Source organism: Lineus longissimus, chromosome 14, assembly GCF_910592395.1.
Source record: "Lineus longissimus chromosome 14, tnLinLong1.2, whole genome shotgun sequence".
In the NCBI taxonomy this organism is placed as follows: domain Eukaryota; kingdom Metazoa; phylum Nemertea; class Pilidiophora; order Heteronemertea; family Lineidae; genus Lineus; species Lineus longissimus.
The window spans coordinates 4,439,837-4,457,111 of record NC_088321.1 but is presented as its reverse complement, the minus strand read 5'-3'; the positions used below and the strand labels follow the sequence as shown (position 1 = coordinate 4,457,111).

At 38.7% G+C, this 17,275-nt stretch overlaps 2 protein-coding genes across 2 annotated transcripts; one reads left to right on the top strand and one right to left on the bottom strand.

Annotated features, from left to right (window-relative positions):
• The first annotated feature begins 267 nt into the window (after positions 1-267).
• On the top strand, positions 268-1,680 carry LOC135499195 (myb/SANT-like DNA-binding domain-containing protein 3). Its single transcript, XM_064789859.1, has 2 exons — positions 268-682; positions 1,190-1,680. The coding sequence occupies exons 1-2, from the start codon at positions 268-270 to the stop codon at positions 1,678-1,680; spliced, it is 906 nt and encodes a 301-aa protein (XP_064645929.1).
• Positions 1,681-2,149: 469 nt separating this feature from the next.
• On the bottom strand, positions 2,150-3,211 carry LOC135499194 (putative nuclease HARBI1). Its single transcript, XM_064789858.1, has one exon. It carries the CDS (start codon positions 3,209-3,211, stop codon positions 2,150-2,152), a length of 1,062 nt encoding a protein of 353 aa, XP_064645928.1.
• Between the last annotated feature and the right edge of the window lie 14,064 nt (positions 3,212-17,275).

Below are 17,275 nucleotides of genomic sequence, written 5' to 3'. Positions count from 1 at the left end.
ATTCTGAAAGTTTCCTAATCCTTTTCCTTTTGTAAGGTGAACCTAAAGGAACAACTTCGCCTGAAGAGTTCCTTTAGGAAAGTACACTTTCCTTCAGGTGGACCTGAAGGTGTTCCTAACCATGTTGCCGGGCGTTGAACAATAGCCTGCCACGCACTGCGAGCAGAGGTCAGGCAGGACACGTTGACTGATAATAGGCCCGAGTGGCAGTTTAACAGTGTGAATTCGTGGTTGTTCCAGAGGTACAGTACATTGCTGCACTCCATGATGGATGAACTTAAAAAAGAAGGGAAGAAACGAAGAAATTCGACCGATGTCGAGAGGCAACTTCTGTTGCAGTTGGTTGAAAGCGAGAAGGGAATCATTGAACAGAGGGAAAACAGTTCTAAAGTGTGGAGAAAGAAGGAAACTGCATGGGAGACAATTTTGAAACGGTACAACAGCCAGAAAAATGTTTCCAAATTGGACATGAAGGCCATAAAAAAAATGTGGGACAATATGAAGGCTAAGGCCAAAAAAGACGTTTCCAAGGAAAAGAAAGCCAGGCATCGCACAGGTGGTGGAGTGATGGAAGAAGAGGACAAAGCCGATGATTCAGCCCACACAGTAGCATCGATATGTAGCGACGTCATAGAGCCTTTAGACAATGATGTTGACGATGATGCAGGGTATCATGTCCCAGGTTGGTAGTGCTACATGCACCATCAATGCACACCGCATCCTCCCCTCGCATATTTTATGAACAGCCTAGCCCTGGGCTTATGTCACATGCACGAGTGAAGGTTCGGCTATCCTCAGAGAATTAAATGAAGCCAAATATATCCTAATTATTTTATTTAATGGAGCTGCTTCCACATCAACAAATTACCATACGCCGATGTAAAGAAATAAATGTCCAGGGAATACAAGTCCGGCTTCTTGATGTCCAATTGAATTTCTATTTTAGGATTGTGGCCACGTCACTCAATCCAACCCAAACTTTCCACAATGCCTGGTTATTGTAAAGACGACTTACAATCCAGGGGATTTTCATTCCTTTCAGTCTTGTTGTTAACTTGTTTACATTGAAACCAGTGCAAATGTATAAAAACAAATTTGGTTGGCCTGAAGTAAATTCAGAAATATGAGGGTTGATATCAATAACATTTCCATGCTTTCAGTATAATATTGGCCTTGACATTTTTTCCAGTGAATCCCCATGGAGTGAAACCAACTGCAGCTGTTGGCTCATCGCAATCCCCCAGCGACGCTTCGTTTTTCGATGAAGCTCATAGGCCGTCAACCTCCGCGGAACTGCCGAACTCCCAGTATCTTGAAACTTCAAGTGATCCTGCTACTCCTTCGATCCAACCAATCCTAATTCGTGAGTCAGATTCTGCAGCCAAAGTAACCAAGCGTAAATCTACCCCTGATGAGCCACCGTGCAGTGCATCTGCCTATCAGTCAGTGATGAACATGCAGCAGATAGAGCATGAGCTACAGGTCAAACGTTACAAGCAGCAAATATTCATGCAAGAAACTGAAGAGGAACGCCGCATTGCCGAACACGAACAGCGCATGAAGGTTTGGAAACTGCAGGAAACGTTGCTGACAGATCTCATCAAACGGCAAAGAAACTCACGTGATGGAGATGACTCAAGTACGATTTCGATTTCCCGTGTACTTGCACAGTTGGAGTAAATTGTCAAGAGATGCACCCAAATCAAAACAGGCATAAAATCAAGTCTTGTGTTCGTTATTTCAATAAAGCTAACCAGTCCCTTGGTCGATTCCTAGGACAACCCCCCCCCCCACCCCCCCCCCCCCCACCCCCACCCCCCAGGATAACCCCGAGGTCAATTCCACTATTTATATGTTCCCAACCTCAAAAATATAAGTCAAGGGTATTATACAGTACGCCTGTGCTGACGCCACCGTCTGATGCCCCTGACCTCTAATTTGGAGGTCGGAAACATAAGTGGAATTGTCCTCGAGGGGGAATTGTCTGGAGGCAATTTTCTGGGGGATCATCACGAAAGGGATGCTACTATATTGATCCAGGTTACCAGGGTGACAGAGGAACCTGTGCAAAGCCTATCACCATGTTCGAGAAATACGAACAGGGGACTGATTAGCTTTCACATGTTTCGTAGTATTTGCCACCTTAGTATTATTGAAAATACTGCTGGACAATTGCTTGCCTCACAGCATTTCCCAGCAAATCATTCCCTTCAATAGCGAGTTCTTCATCAATTGGCTCCGGAGCATCTCTGTCGAAGTCGGGTTCGGCGAGGTCGACTGCAATGTTGTGCAACACGGCTGTTGCAGTGATGATCAACATAGCTGTGTCCAGTTTAACACGAACGCCTGTTCGTAGGCATGGAAAGCGGCGTTTCCAAACTCCAAACATGCGTTCCACAACACTACGGGTGCGTTTCTGTGCAGTGTTGTAACTGGTTTCTGCGTGACCATGTGGATTTCGGAAAGGAGTCATGAGAAATGACCTGCAAGGATATCCGGAATCTCCAAGTAACAGACCGTTAAATTCATCATTTTCAAAACGGGCACAAACCATACTGTTATCCAAAATACGCGAATCGTGCGTGGAGCCAGGCCACCTTGCTACAATGTTAATGAACTTCATGTCTGCATCGGCTATTCCCTGCACGTTCAGAGACATGAAACCTTTACGGCATCTGTAGATTTCTCTGTTCGCCACACTTGGAGCCTGGATGGGTACATGTGTTCCATCAATGCACCCCAAGACACGTGGAAAGCTGTTTTTTTCGAAGAACTTGTGATGCATCATTATGGCATCATTGTCATTCGGGATTCGGATGTAATTCCTCGCTTTTCTAGCAATGGCTAGGGATACTTTGGCAACTATCCGACTCGCTGCTGGTTGCGAAACATTGTTAAGGTCACCACAAACGATCTGAAATGTTCCCGTGGCGTAGAAACGTAGGGCCACTTGTAGCTGAATAACCGGCGGAATCGGGTGTCCTCGATTATTCTGAGCAGGGGGGATTTCATCGGCGATGATGTTCAGCACATAATTGAATCCTGCTTTAGTGAACCGGTACCGTTTTCGGAAATTTTCGTCATTTAGTTCATGAATATCGTCCCGGTACTGTCCACGCGGTTGCCTCACCACCACTCTTTGGTCTATCCTGGGTTGATAAACAGCCCGCACACGATTTAACGCAGCAATTCTTTGAAGAAAGTCACCCATCTTCTCGGCTGTCTGTGCACAAGTGACAGAAATCAGCCTGTAAGGAACACTTTTAGGATACCCCAAGGGTATCCTAACGATTTAAGGTGGAGATGAGCCCAAAGTTAGGAATTCCTTATCCTAAAAAACCTTCTAGAAATGGGTCAACCTTTGCATTAGGAGAGGATTTTCAGGTATACCTTTGGCGGTATTTTAGGATGCTTCTAGAATAGAAAATGGTGAAGGTGTCACTAAAAGGGCCGTTTTAGGGCCACCTTACGCTTTTAGGATTCTTCTAGAATACGGGCCATTGAGTCAAAAGAGATCGTTTTGTGCAATTATATATTACCAGTGCCAGTATAAGATGCTACCAAATAATATACACCTCATGGAGCAATTAATTCGGAGTAAAGAGAAGGGGAGACGCAAAGGAACGGGGAGGAGACAGTCTTATAATAGGCAGAGGAATCTACCTCGCGATTCCACTGCCGCCGATCATATCGATTTTGTATCGCTCTTGAGCAAAACTAGCAAAAAGAATCAGGCAAAACTCTTGGAAATCGCCAACGCGGGGCAAATTGACGCTTTGCTTGAATGCATCCACAACGTGGGTAATAGAAATGAGAGCGGCATTTCAGCGGATAAGATCAGGAAATTGCAGAAACACAGCTCTATGGTACAGAAGCTCTTTCGCCCACGAACAAGCCTACAGCAACGCAAAGACATACTGGCGACCGAAGGCATCAAAGGAGGATTCTTGAGCGCTTTGATTCCACTGGCCGTTTCGGCGATTGGCAGTTTGATCGGTGGAATCGGCAAATAAGTCTTTCCTCCGTTTTCAAAATAGAACTTTAGCCAGCAAAATGGCCAGATATTCAGGACAACAGGACAAAGGGGGATTCGAGGAATGTATCTTAATTCCGTTGGAAGTCTACAAGCGTCGTTGTGCGATGGTCGGTGCAGACATGCCGACTAACAGTTACGATTCATCAACGGCGAAAGCCTTTAACTCTATCAGCAACGAGGCAGCATATGACAAGGAGCAGGAGGTGGAGGAGCCTTCATTGGATCGACTGTTAGTGGCGAAAAAATATGCCAATCTACCGGCCGATTTAAAAAATGAAACTTTTCAGTCTGGCTCGAAGAAGAGAGACAAAAGCTTTATTCGATCGCGTAGCGGATTACGGGGAAAAGAATGTACTCGATCTGATCGCGCCCACTTTGAAATTACACCACCCCTTTATTAAGGACATTATGAAAAATTACCTAAGACGTCACCGTTCAACGATAGACTGGGATCCGTTCAGCTACGAATTAATAATCGAGGGAACAAAGTTACCCAATACAAATATCGTACGAAACATTGAATTCCTAATGAAGCCGGAGAGCATGAACTACGTTGTCCCGCTGGGGGCCACCGAATTAAGAGATGCCTTCTTGAAGATCGGAGTGCCGCCGGAATTGATAGCCTATACACCGGAAATGAAGAGATCGTCTACCAACACACCCCCACTACTATCAGAGGGAAAAAAACCGAAACTTGTCGCTGATGAGGACGGTTCCAAATTGACACCAATTCAGAGCGCTATTACGAAGTCAAAATTGTTATCTCCACTCGCGGGGCGCGCCTTGGAGGAGAGCATCAGCACAGAAGAGGGTGTCTTTTCGCCGTTGATGAAGGCGAAAAAAGCCGCCCAAAGGAGGGAAACATCGGTTCTGGGCTTGCCAATACCTCTATCTTTTGCCATGAGTACACAAGAAAAAGCCGCAAGTGCACCAAAATTGTTTAAGGACTCAGAAATACCGAAGCAACGACGCTCGTCACGTCTGAGTAAAACCACTTATAGTCGGGAGTAAAAAAACAACGCCTGTACAAACTGTGCCCAATTGGTCCCAAAACAAATCATGGAGTCCTCTATTAGAATCAACAGCTAGTCCGGACAGAAATCATAAAGAAAACGAAGAAGAAGAACAATCGGATCGCTTAACCAAGTGGGAAAAACGCACCTAGCTCTTAAAGGGTTTGTAAGGGGAAAATATCGTGTTTTTAAAAACAAGAAACAAACATTCAGCCTGTAAAATCGTTCGAGGACGAATTCATCATGGTGCTGGTTCCTTACCGTCCGGACATAAACGCATATCGAAGACACTATCAGACGGGTTCTGGGCTTCCCGTTTTTCGAGGAGATAGCTTATACCAGCATTGGCATGTACTCGGAGGCATATTCAGCTCAATATTCAAAACAGTGGTTCCGATGCTGAAAAAAGTTGTGGTTCCTTCCATAAAAATAGGTAGCCGTAAGCGCTGGAAAGAGCCTCTTAAAATGGGGCGCTCAAGCGCTTTCGGACGTGGTGTCCGGTGAAAAATATATTAAAACCGCCCTGAAGGAAAGGGGAAAAGAAAGCTTACACAAAATCGGACATAACGTTAAAAAGCAAGTTGTTGGCGGGATCAAGCGTCCAATCTTAGCGCCGGATAATACAGATGAAGAAATTGGGCAGAGTTTAACGGCCAAAAGACACAAAAAAAAGGAAAAGCCCATGTGGGGGCCCAGGAGTCCCAATTAAGGAGGAAAAAGAAAGAGAAAATCGCGTAAAAACCGACGACAACAGCAGGGTGGCAACATTTTCTTCAGCTAAAATATAAGAGCTATCATGTCAACACACAAGGTAGTGCAGGGAAGAGCTCATGTGTACCTCAATGAGCTAATTAAGTTTCAATCTGGTCCAAGGCAGACTCGTTCCACAAGCAGTAACAAACTGCATGTAAAGCGCACCAAAACCACCTATGGTGACAGGTGTTTCTCTGTCGGTGCTGCACGCTTGAGGAATGAGCTGCCACAAAACATAACTTCCCAGGAGTCCACTGCAGCATTCAAAAATGGGTTGAATACCTGGTTATTCAGGAAGTTTTATGGGGAGTAGCGCTTTAACAGCAATCGTTCTGAGAAGCGCTATATAAGCACTACAATATCATCATTATTATTATTATTATTATTATTATGTCGCTATTGGATACGGACTCTTGCGATTGCGGACGTAGCGAATTGGAACTCTTTGAAGTTAAGCCCACACAGACGAGTATAGAGGACAGTTCATTTAAAGAGTTCCATCCTATCACTTTCCTGGACAAGGGTGGTCCAATTGAATTTAGGGTCAACGCCGCCGAAGACGAATATTTGAATTTGGGAGACAGCTTTTTATATCTGAAATTCAGGATACTGGACAAAGATGGTGCAGTACTCACGACAGCGGACCCATTGCCCGATAAATCGCTGGTGTTTCCCATCAATTATTTTATCGGAAGCTATTTCAAACAAGTTGAGGTTTACGCCAATGGAAGACAGGTAGGGGGGCACGATCAGATGTACGGCTATCGATCGTATCTCCAGTCCACCCTCTCGTTCTCGAAGGCAGCAAAAAGTGACCAGCTCCAAATTGGTGGATGCGAACCCCGATCTACAGGGTAATACCGTGAAAACAGGAAGAAGTGCAAACAAAGGCGCCAATGCTCGCTTTAAGTGGACAAAAGGCAATAAAACGGTAGAATGCCTGGGACAGATTCACAACGAACTATTTGCGCAGAAAAAAATTAATTCTGAATCAAGTAAAACTGACGGTAAGATTGGTGAGACAAGACCCCAGTTTTGTCTTAATGGCCAAGGATAACACCCAGAAGTACACGATTAGTTTGGAGGAAGCGATTTTGAAAATCAATATCAAAACTATTGCCGAACATGTTAGCCCTAGCCATGAGGAACGTTTTTTGCAAGGACCCGCCAAATATCCCGTAACCACAGTTCAAATGAAGTTTTATACACGTGGGGACAACCGTTCGGATTTGTCAGAAAATAACTTGTTACAGGGTCGTTTACCGGGAAGAATCATCGTATGATTGGTGGAGTCCGACGCTTTCAACGGAACGCTGGACAAGAACCCGTTCAACTTTCAACACTTCAATGTGTCGAGTATTACGTTGCGAAAAAACCAAATGCCAGTACCGTTTGAAATGATCAACCTCGATTACGGCAACGATCAGTTCCTACCCGGTTACTTCACGGTATTACACGGAACTAACGTTTGGGGAACTGACCAGGGAATAGCTATAAACGCGAACGAGGATTATCCGAAAGGATCCGCTCTCTACGTCTTCAACCTGTTTCAAACATTTCCAATTTCAACTTGGTACGTGAAGGAAACATAAGTCTTGACATTCGTTTGAAAGAACCAGCCGATAAGAGTATAACTATTGTAGTTTATATGGAATTCGAAGCTATTGTGGAAATTGACAACAATCGCACAGTCACCTTCAATGAATAATAAGGAAATCGATCGTCTTCTCAAACGACATCTGGAAACACGAACAACCTTCGTTGAAGTTTGCGCGGCTGATACACTGCCGTTAGACCAAAGAGACAGAAAACCACGTGCATACGTTGTGAATACGGACATCGCTTCCGGTCCAGGCAAACATTGGATTGGCTTTTACTTTTCTCAAAATCAAATACCCGAATATTATGATCCGTACGGCTTTTTGCCAGCTGTATCAACATTCTACGATTTTCTAGGCACAAGAAAACATTACAGGTGAAATACACGCATGATCCAAAACCCACTCAGTACAGTTTGTGGACAACACGTTATTTACTATATTTTCCAAAAATGTAGAAGCCACACCATGCGGGATATAGTGAACAGTTTTGATAAGAATCGTTTGAACGAAAACGATAAAATGGTGAACAATTTTGTGACAAAAACATTTGCCGCTGATCATAAACCAGTGTTCGATTCCAGTTTCCTCCATTTCCACATCGCAAAAAGCTTAAAAGAGATAATGTATGGGGCAGACTGACAGCATATATAACAAGCGCATCGTGTATCCATTAATAATGTGTATTGCTTCTTGTAAAATGAATATTATTTGTAGAACTTGTTGGCTGAATGCATGTAAAGACCATACGCGAGCAAGTATAGATTTTTAGATTGAGTTATTTTTTCTGACAAACTGATTAGCAATTTCCGAAACAAAAATTATTAAGGAATTAGATAGTTGCACGCGTGTGGTGTTTAACGGTTTATTGAGAGCTCATCTGAAACCCCGATATAGGTTTCATTGCTTACTATGCAACTTATGTAAGTAATAAGGAAACGAATGTACGACTATCTACGACAAAACCTAGAATCATGGGCAAAAAACTTCACCCTTCATCATTATTCATGTACATTTGTCAAGAATTCATTGTTTTAACCCACAAACACTACCAAAAACCCAACATGGAAAATTTCTGTTAACACTGGGGGTCTTTGGTTTTTTTTAATTTTTTTTCCCAAAAACTTACCAAACTTACCAAATACGTAAAATTGATAAAAATGGTTAAAATGGTTAAAACAAAAGGGTTGAATCGTTATCGAAAATCTCTGAAGAAGATCCGGACAAAGTGCACAGAGCAGAGCTCGATCTTACAGTAACACCTATGAACCAGGTAACACCTATTACTCAGGTAACACTTATGAAACAGTATGATACATTCACAGGAAGTGATGCTCAATTGTGTGGTAACTGCAAACGATGGACACTTTTTGAATGCCAGAAAAAACTGAATTTTGACAGACCGGCCAAGCAACTTTACACATACTGCAGTAATTGCAATTCGACCACTTACAGTGATGACTTTAAGAATCCAGAAATCACTATTGAGAACAAAACACGTTACTTTGACCACATCATCATAAACCTTGGACAGACACGTCTGTCAGATTTATTGGTAAATGATTTGAAACATTTTGTTGAAAGTAGGATTAAGGTTTACTTCTCAAGTCCAAGAAAATGGCTCTGCGCGGCCAGCTATGAAAAAATAGTCCTGAGTGCCTTACGATTTGGTCTAGTTAAACTCAAACCCAATGATGTCTTACCTGGTCTAGAGTGTGACACTTATTTAGAAATTGAATTTATTAACAGAGCAATTGGTAAACCTCAGTTGACCGAAGACAATTTCACAGATCTAAGAATGGTTTTCTTCCCCTTACCTATTCATTTTGGCAACACAGTTGCTGACAGCTGCCCTCGTCGAACACCCGGATGTTAAAGGTATCAATATTGACAGTTCTGAATTTCTCATCAGTCAATATGCGGATGACATCGATTTATTCCTTGAAAACGATCAGGAGACTTTCTGCACTGTCCTCCATATTTTAGAGGCATTTGCTGACTGCTCAGGTCTGCATCTTAATTATGATAAAACAGTTGGGGTTCGAATAGGATTGAATGATGATGTTATCTACCGTCCGGATTTGCCTCTTCAATGGCAAACACGTGGCTCATTTAGAAGCTTGGGGATCAAATTCGACCTGGATAGCAATGATTACACGGAAACGAATTATCGCACAAAGCTTAAAGACTTCCAGGCTACCTTAAATGCCTGGACGGCTAGGAACTTGACAGTATTTGGTCGCATCGTCATTGCCAAATCCCTTGCTTTGTCTAAACTGGTACACCTTTTCATGGCTCTACCTAACCCACCAAGACATATTCTTGACGCTCTCCAAAAGCGAATTTTTGAATTCATCTGGGCAAACAAGAGAGACAAAATCAAACGTACAACAATGTTTAATTGCTATGAAAATGGTGGTTTCAATGTTCCAAATGTTACTCTCTTTTGTCAATCACTTAAATTGTCTTGGATGAAACGGCTGATTAAGCTTGACAAGGTTACTCCCTGGAATACTTTACTGGTGTCCACTCTCGAGGATTATGGTGGACACTTTATCTGGTATAGTAATGATAACAATTCCTCGTTTTTATCCAAACTTAACCCCTTCTGGAAGGATGTTTTCGGTGCTTGGGTGTCTCTGGTCAGTAGTGAAATAGATCGCAACTCAAATATTGAGGACATTTTAAAGCAGCCATTATTTCATAACAAATATATCAAAATCAATGGGAGGAGTATATTTTACAAAGGCTGGCACGAAAGTGGTGTACAATTTATTAATCAAATTATAGATGACGATGGTAACTTTCTCACTTGGGAAAAGCTCTCACCTGAATTTACGGGTAATGTACACTTTCTGCAGCACAAGGCTCTGGTTGATGCCATACCAAAGAATTGGAAAAAGCGTATAAAGGAAGGCGGATGTAAACTGGTCGAATTTATGCCGGTAAATATTGCTGCTATCAAAAACTGTGCTAAACCAACCCAAATATATTATAAAAGGGTGATCAAAATGTATGCAACATGTCCGGATAAATCACAACGCAAATGGGAAAACTTATTTGGAGAGGACAATGATTGGTCATCAATCTATTCAATTCCATTCACTTGTACGAGGGAGGCCAAATTGCGACTTTTTTCAGTTGAAAATACTGCATCGTATTTTGCCCACCAATGTCCTCTTGCATAAATATGGCATTAGCGAATCCAGAATGTGCAGCTTCTGTGGCTTTTACACGGAAACTTTGGAACATGTCTTTTTTGAGTGTACCCACGCAAAGTCAGTATGGTTGCGATTGTCAGAGTGGCTCTCGGATCATGGCGAACAATTTCTACCAAATCTCCGAGAAGTAATTCTGGGAGATCCTCGTTCATCGGAACTGGTCCAGCATATCAATTTAATTGCAAAACAATTCTTGTATCACTGTAAACTCAGACAATCGCAACCATTCTTCAGAAACTTATTATCAATGATACGGTTCACGTCGAGAATAGAAAAGATCTATCTCAAACACGATAAGTTCATGATGAAATGGGGCCTTCTCATAGATGCCCTGGAAAATATAGCATAACATACACTGTACATTTCGTCGAGTAATTGCACGCTGACCCACTTTTGCCTTGTTATCTGTAGCCGCAAAAGGAATTTACTATACCCTGAACCGTTTTGAACAACAAGGTCGCCATCTATCGTTTTATATTGTAACAATATTATGTACTTGCATGCCCTCTTATTCTGTAGAACTTCATGTAACAGTTGTGTTTTTGGTGAATAAAATTATCAATTACAAAAAAAAAAGAATGGTTTTCTTCGCATTCCTCAAATATCTTCATTACAGGGGAGTTAAAATTAACATAAATTACAAGCTGTTTTTACACCAAGCATTTCAAGCATTGAAAATTGATTATGTAGTATTGAAACCGAATCCAACAGATAAGGACCGACTGGATGATTTGAGATCACTATGGTCTGGTTTCTTAGGAAGTATTTTCTTCACAAATTACAGGCTTGAAAGCAATCGATAAACAAAGTGAAATTTTATTGAAGGCATTAGAGGCGCAAGATATCAGTAAATGTTACCCTTTACCATGTAGTCTAGACCTTGCAATTCTGGGATTTTCATTCTAAATAAATGAATAATCAGACATCAACGATAATTGAACAACAAATGAAACAAATCGGAGTGATCCCAGTTAATGGAGTGACTCCAGTTAATTCTAGTTTAAATTCAGTTAATTCTAGTTCAAATCAAGCTAATCCCATTGCAACTAATTACCAACAGAATGCAGCTAACTTTCAACAGAACACTGCTAATTACCAACAGAATTACACTACAAAGCAACAAGCTTTTAACAAGGCGTTAACTAGTTCAAATTTAGTCTGTTCTAGTCAAGGCCTAGTTAACCCTAGTTGCCAACAAAGCTCGACTAGCTCTCAACAAAATTTAACTGAAACTGGCCTTAAAGCTAAACAAGACCTAGAAGTTCTGGTGGCAACAGGTAAAAGCAAGGATTTCCTGAATAAACAGTTTACATTTAATGACTTAGACGCAATGAATGAGAAGGAAGTACTGAAGCATCATAGAATTTACCAAACAAAGATGGCTGCCAGACTTAACGATTCATTGGGTAAGACAGTCTTAAAAACTTACACTAAATTAACAAAGTTTTTCTTGCCTGTTGATGACGAAGACCAGCTGGGAATGGGTGCACTAACTGCTCTTGCATCATCAACTTTAGGACATTGTCAAGAAACAAAATCTGCTAATGAACATAAAAATTTCATAAGATTAAATGGGAGTGGAACCGAACATGGAAGTGGAGCCGAACAAAGTCCAGAGAGCAGAGACTGAGAGCATAGCTCGAGTGATGGACAGTGAAAAGTCCATAGTAGTGTAATAATGGGGATTCTAACTTCCAGTCAAATCCTAGTCTAAATAGTTTCCAGTCATTTCTCAGTCAAGTCACTAAATCGTCCAAATTGACCAAATTATCAAAATTATCAAAATTATCAAAATTAAAAAAAAGAAAAAAATTACAAAAATTATCAAAAATTACAAAAATTACAAAAATGACAAAAATGACAAAACGTCTACTTAACAAAAATTATTTTCTTGTAAATAAAATGAACTTTCCGTCAAATGAAGAACTTGAATCAAGAGTCACAGAGTCAACAGATTATCTAAAATTTAAGGATCTTCCAGTGAACAAATGGTATAGAGTCAACTCATTCAGAAGTATAAGCACAAAAATAGGAGAATCAACACTTCTTGAACTTGAAGACTCAGAATCTAAAGAATTGACAGTGTGGGCGACGAGTGTCATCAAACAAAAAATAAATCTTGATCACAATTATATAAGATTCACAGGAGTCAAGGAAACAAAACAGGGTAAAAAGTTTTATGGATTTAACCTCTTGGAATAATGACAAAACCTATATCTAAAGAAAATAAAAACATAATAAAATGAGAGAAGTATATGTCAATTGGAGAAATCTTCCTGATAATACTTGGTATAAGATTGATAGATTGGATTATTTATCAATAACAGATAAGTATGATTTTTTACTATTTGTATATCCCAGAGATGATAAAAAAACTTTGTATATTGTAAGACTGACAAAACGAATTAAGGATAAAATTTTAGACCTGGGTGATATAAGCCCTCTTCTACACGATGATGTCTTCATTTACAAAAAAGACAATGATATGAGTCAACATTGGATTTTTTAAATAAAAAAGAACAACTTAATTAATTTACAAAACGTCTACTTAACAAAAATTATTTTCTTGTAAATAAAATGAAGGAAGTATATGTCAATTGGAAAAATCTTCCTGATAATACCTGGTATAAAATTGAAAAAATAGATATTCTATCATCAACCGATAAGTATGCTTTTTTACTATCGTTAATACCCAGAGATAAAAAAACCTTGTACAGTGTAATATTACCAAAAGAAATAAAGGATAATATTTTAGATCTGGGTAATATAGAACCTCATGATGAAGATGAGGTCTTCATTTACAAAAAAGACAATGATATCTCTCAACATTGGATTTTTTAAATTAAAAAAAAGTATGTGTACAAACTTCAATCAAATATTCTTCAAGTATTTTATAGTCAATCTGAAACAGTTCATTTCTATACTGATATTGTTTCAGCTCAGACTTTATTTTACTTTCAACTTTTACAAAAACTTTTCCTTATAATAAATGAAGCCTCATCCATGATGATTTTCACAAATTCTCATGGGTGTGGTGAGCCCTAAGTTCTAGATTTTCGCTCAAGTGAGGATTAACTAGAATTTTAAATTTCACTAGAGTTCTTTCAACTTCTCAATATTGGGAAATTTGAAAAGTCATATGACCAAGAGGCTAGTATTTTTAACTCATCAGTGGATAATAAAGTGGTTGTCGTCTCCATTTGGAATCTTATAATCAAAAACTTGATTATAAAATGACTTATCGAAACCGAAACTAAAAAAAGGGGAATTCCCTAAACGTATACTTAACATAAAACTTTTTCATAAATAAATGGAGTCTTCCACGCCGCTAAGAAATATGAAATTAACTGAGATACTTTCAACAGACGAACTTAAAGTTCTCGCCTACAGAAATAAGGTGAAAAAATATGGTTCACTTTCAAGAGAAAAGTTACTAGAAAAACTTCAACAAATTCCAAACAGTTTCAATGATGTTGAAGTGAAAATTGAAAAAAATATTTCACAACTCACTCAACTTGAAAAAAGAGTTCAAGCTCAAAGACTAGGAATAAATCCTAGAAAATTCAAAAAAGAACAACTGGACACAATTTTAGAGGACAAAATATCACAGGAAAATTTGATTGACATCAAACCTAAACCTGTGAAACCAAAAATTTCCATCAGGGAACCTCTTTTACAGAAAGTAAAAGAACTTGGTCATAAAAATTATCAACATCTCAATATTGAGAAATTGAAAGAACTCTTGACCAAGGAACCCATTAAACGTATTTTGAAATCAGATCTTTTCAAACAAGCGAAGGAACTTGACATCAATGTTAAAAGTTCCATGACAAAAAAATTCATCCAGGAGTTGATTGAAAAACATACAGAGTTAAAAACATTCAAAAAAGTCAACTCTGCTTTCAAAGGATTTGCTAATCATTTCCAAATGGAAGGTTTGCCTAAAATTGACATTGAAAACTATCTCAATAAAATTAAGTCAGTTTTACAAGATAAAATTAATGAGGAAAATAAAGAAGGATTAAAAATTTCAATCATTCTACATATTCTAATGCAAAGGAAGAATGAAGTTAAAGAGTTTCAACTTCGTTCTAGACACATCATTTATGTGGGTCAAGAACTTAATTATGACACTCTCATCGAAGACTTCCTTAAAGAACTGGAAAATTTAGTTCAGAAAGGTTCAGGTTGGAAATTTTTGGAAGTAATCAAGATTGAGTTACACACTGTAAAATATACTCCACTTTCAGGATCAAGCTATATTCCTTTACCAGATAAGATTCAAAATATAAAAGCAGTGATTAATGTACAAAATTCTGATCAAAAATGCTTCAGATATTCTGTTGAAGCTGCTTTATTGAATATTCCAAAGAACACAGAACTAGTTTCAAAATATAACAAACCTGAATTTGACTACATGTTTAAAGATTTAGAATATCCTGTCAAAATGAAAGATATTGACAAATTTGAGAAGAATAATCCTGACCTAGCAGTCAATGTGTTTACATTTATTCCTACACAGAAAGTGTTCTTTGGAAATGAAACTACAGTTTACCCAATTTCCCCAGTTAGAATATCTAAAAGAATTTTAGCAGAAGACAAGTATATTAATCTTCTACACTACAAAGATTAGAACGATTTTCCAGAAGGTGAAAAGGTTGAAAATGTCAAAGATGATGCAAATTATCACTATGCTTGGATTAAAAATTTCTCACGACTTGTATCTTCCTCACATTCTAAACAAAAAGGAGCAGTAAAAGTATGCTTCAGATGTATGAAAATTACTTCAGCACCAACGAAAGAGTTACGTGATAAAAGATACAATCAACATTTTGAGAACTGTAAGCAGTTTGAATGTGTCAGAGTTAGCATGCCTAAGGATCATGAAAAAATCCTACAATTTAAAAATAAAAAAATGGAACAAAAACATCCTGTCTTTATCGTCGCTGACTTTGAATCATCTTTGAAGACTATCGACAAACAATTAGGTGAAAAAACTGTTCAAATTCAAGAACATATTCCTAACTCATTCAGCTTCTATACTTGTTTTGACAAGAATCAAATCAAGGCTGAAAATCTCTTAGTAGAATATAGTGTCAACGATCCTAATGAAGATATAGGAGAAAGATTCTGTGAAGAGATTGAAAAAGCTGTCTATAACATTCATGACAATCATTTCACCAAACCTAAAGCTATGTTAGCCTTAACACAAGTACAACAGGTTAAGCACAAGACAGCTGAAAAATGTTATCTCTGTGACAAGGAATTTACAGAAAAAAATTATAAAGTTCGTGATCACAACCATTTTAATGGAAAATACAGAGGAGCAGCCTGTAATAATTGTAACCTTAAATTACAAGCACCTGATTTCATACCTGTGTATTTTCATAATCTTTCAGGCTATGATGCTCATCTGTTTGTGAAAAATTTAAAAGGTAGACTGAATGTCATCGCGAAAAATAGTGAAAACTATATTTCATTCAGCAAGACGTTACAGGTTGACGAGCATAAGACTCTATCGATCAGATTTCTTGACTCATATAGACTCATGCAGTCATCTCTAGCAAATCTTGCAAATAATTTGCCTAACACAGAGAAAAAGAATCTGTCAAACTTTTACAAAGACGAACAATTTGAACTTCTAACTAGAAAAGGAGTATATCCTTATGAATGGGTTGACTCACACGAAAAATTTGAACAGACTGAATTACCTCCCATTGAAGCATTTGACTCAAAATTTAATGATACAAAAATTTCAGTTGAAGACTATTCCCATGCAAAGAATGTATGGGAAAAATTTGGATGCAAAACATTCAGAGATTACCATGAAATTTATTTGAGAACTGATGTTCTTCTACTAGCTGATATTATGGAAAATTTCAGACAGACATGCATGGACATTTATAATTTAGATCCAGTCTGGGCTTATTCGGCCTCAGGATTGTCTTGGCAAGCCATGTTGAAAAAGACTGACGTTGAAATTGAACTCCTTACAGATGTAGACATGTACAACTTCTTTGAATGTGGCATTAGAGGAGGAATCTGTCAAGCAAGTCATAGATATGCAAAAGCAAATAATCCCTATTTGAAAGACCACGATCCTAATCAACCTACAAGTTATATCTCTTATCTTGATGCGAATAATTTGTATGGATTATCCATGAGTGAAAAATTACCACATTCTAATTTTAAATGGATGACTCAATCAGAATTAAAAAATTGGCAAGACATCCCATGCACTTTAGAAGTTGACTTAGAATATCCTCAAGAATTACATGACTTACACAATGCCTATCCACTTGCACCTGAACATTTGAATGATAAGTTGATCCCAAATTTACAAGACAAGAAAAAATATATTGTGCATCACAAGGCTTTGAAGTTCTATTTGAGTCAAGGTTTAAAGTTGACTAAGATTCATAGAGGAATTTCTTATACAGAATCATACTTTTTGAAAGAGTACATTGACTTAAACACAAGTCAACGAGCCAAAGCGAAAAATGACTTTGAAAAGGACTTCTTCAAATTGATGAACAATTCATGCTTTGGAAAGACAATGGAATCAGTCAGAGATAGAAAAAACATAAAATTGACTACAAATGTCCCTCAGCTTCGAAAATTAGTCAATTCGAACAACTATAAAGATCACAAAAT

Bases quoted from the DNA above. Each gene is read 5' to 3' on its own strand.
- LOC135499194 (XM_064789858.1), bottom strand. From the start codon at position 3,211: ATGGGTGACTTTCTTCAAAGAATTGCTGCGTTAAATCGTGTGCGGGCT.
- LOC135499195 (XM_064789859.1), top strand. From the start codon at position 268: ATGGATGAACTTAAAAAAGAAGGGAAGAAACGAAGAAATTCGACCGAT. The intron at 683-1,189 runs GTTGGTAGTGCT...CATTTTTTCCAG, and splicing joins TGCAGGGTATCATGTCCCAG to TGAATCCCCATGGAGTGAAA.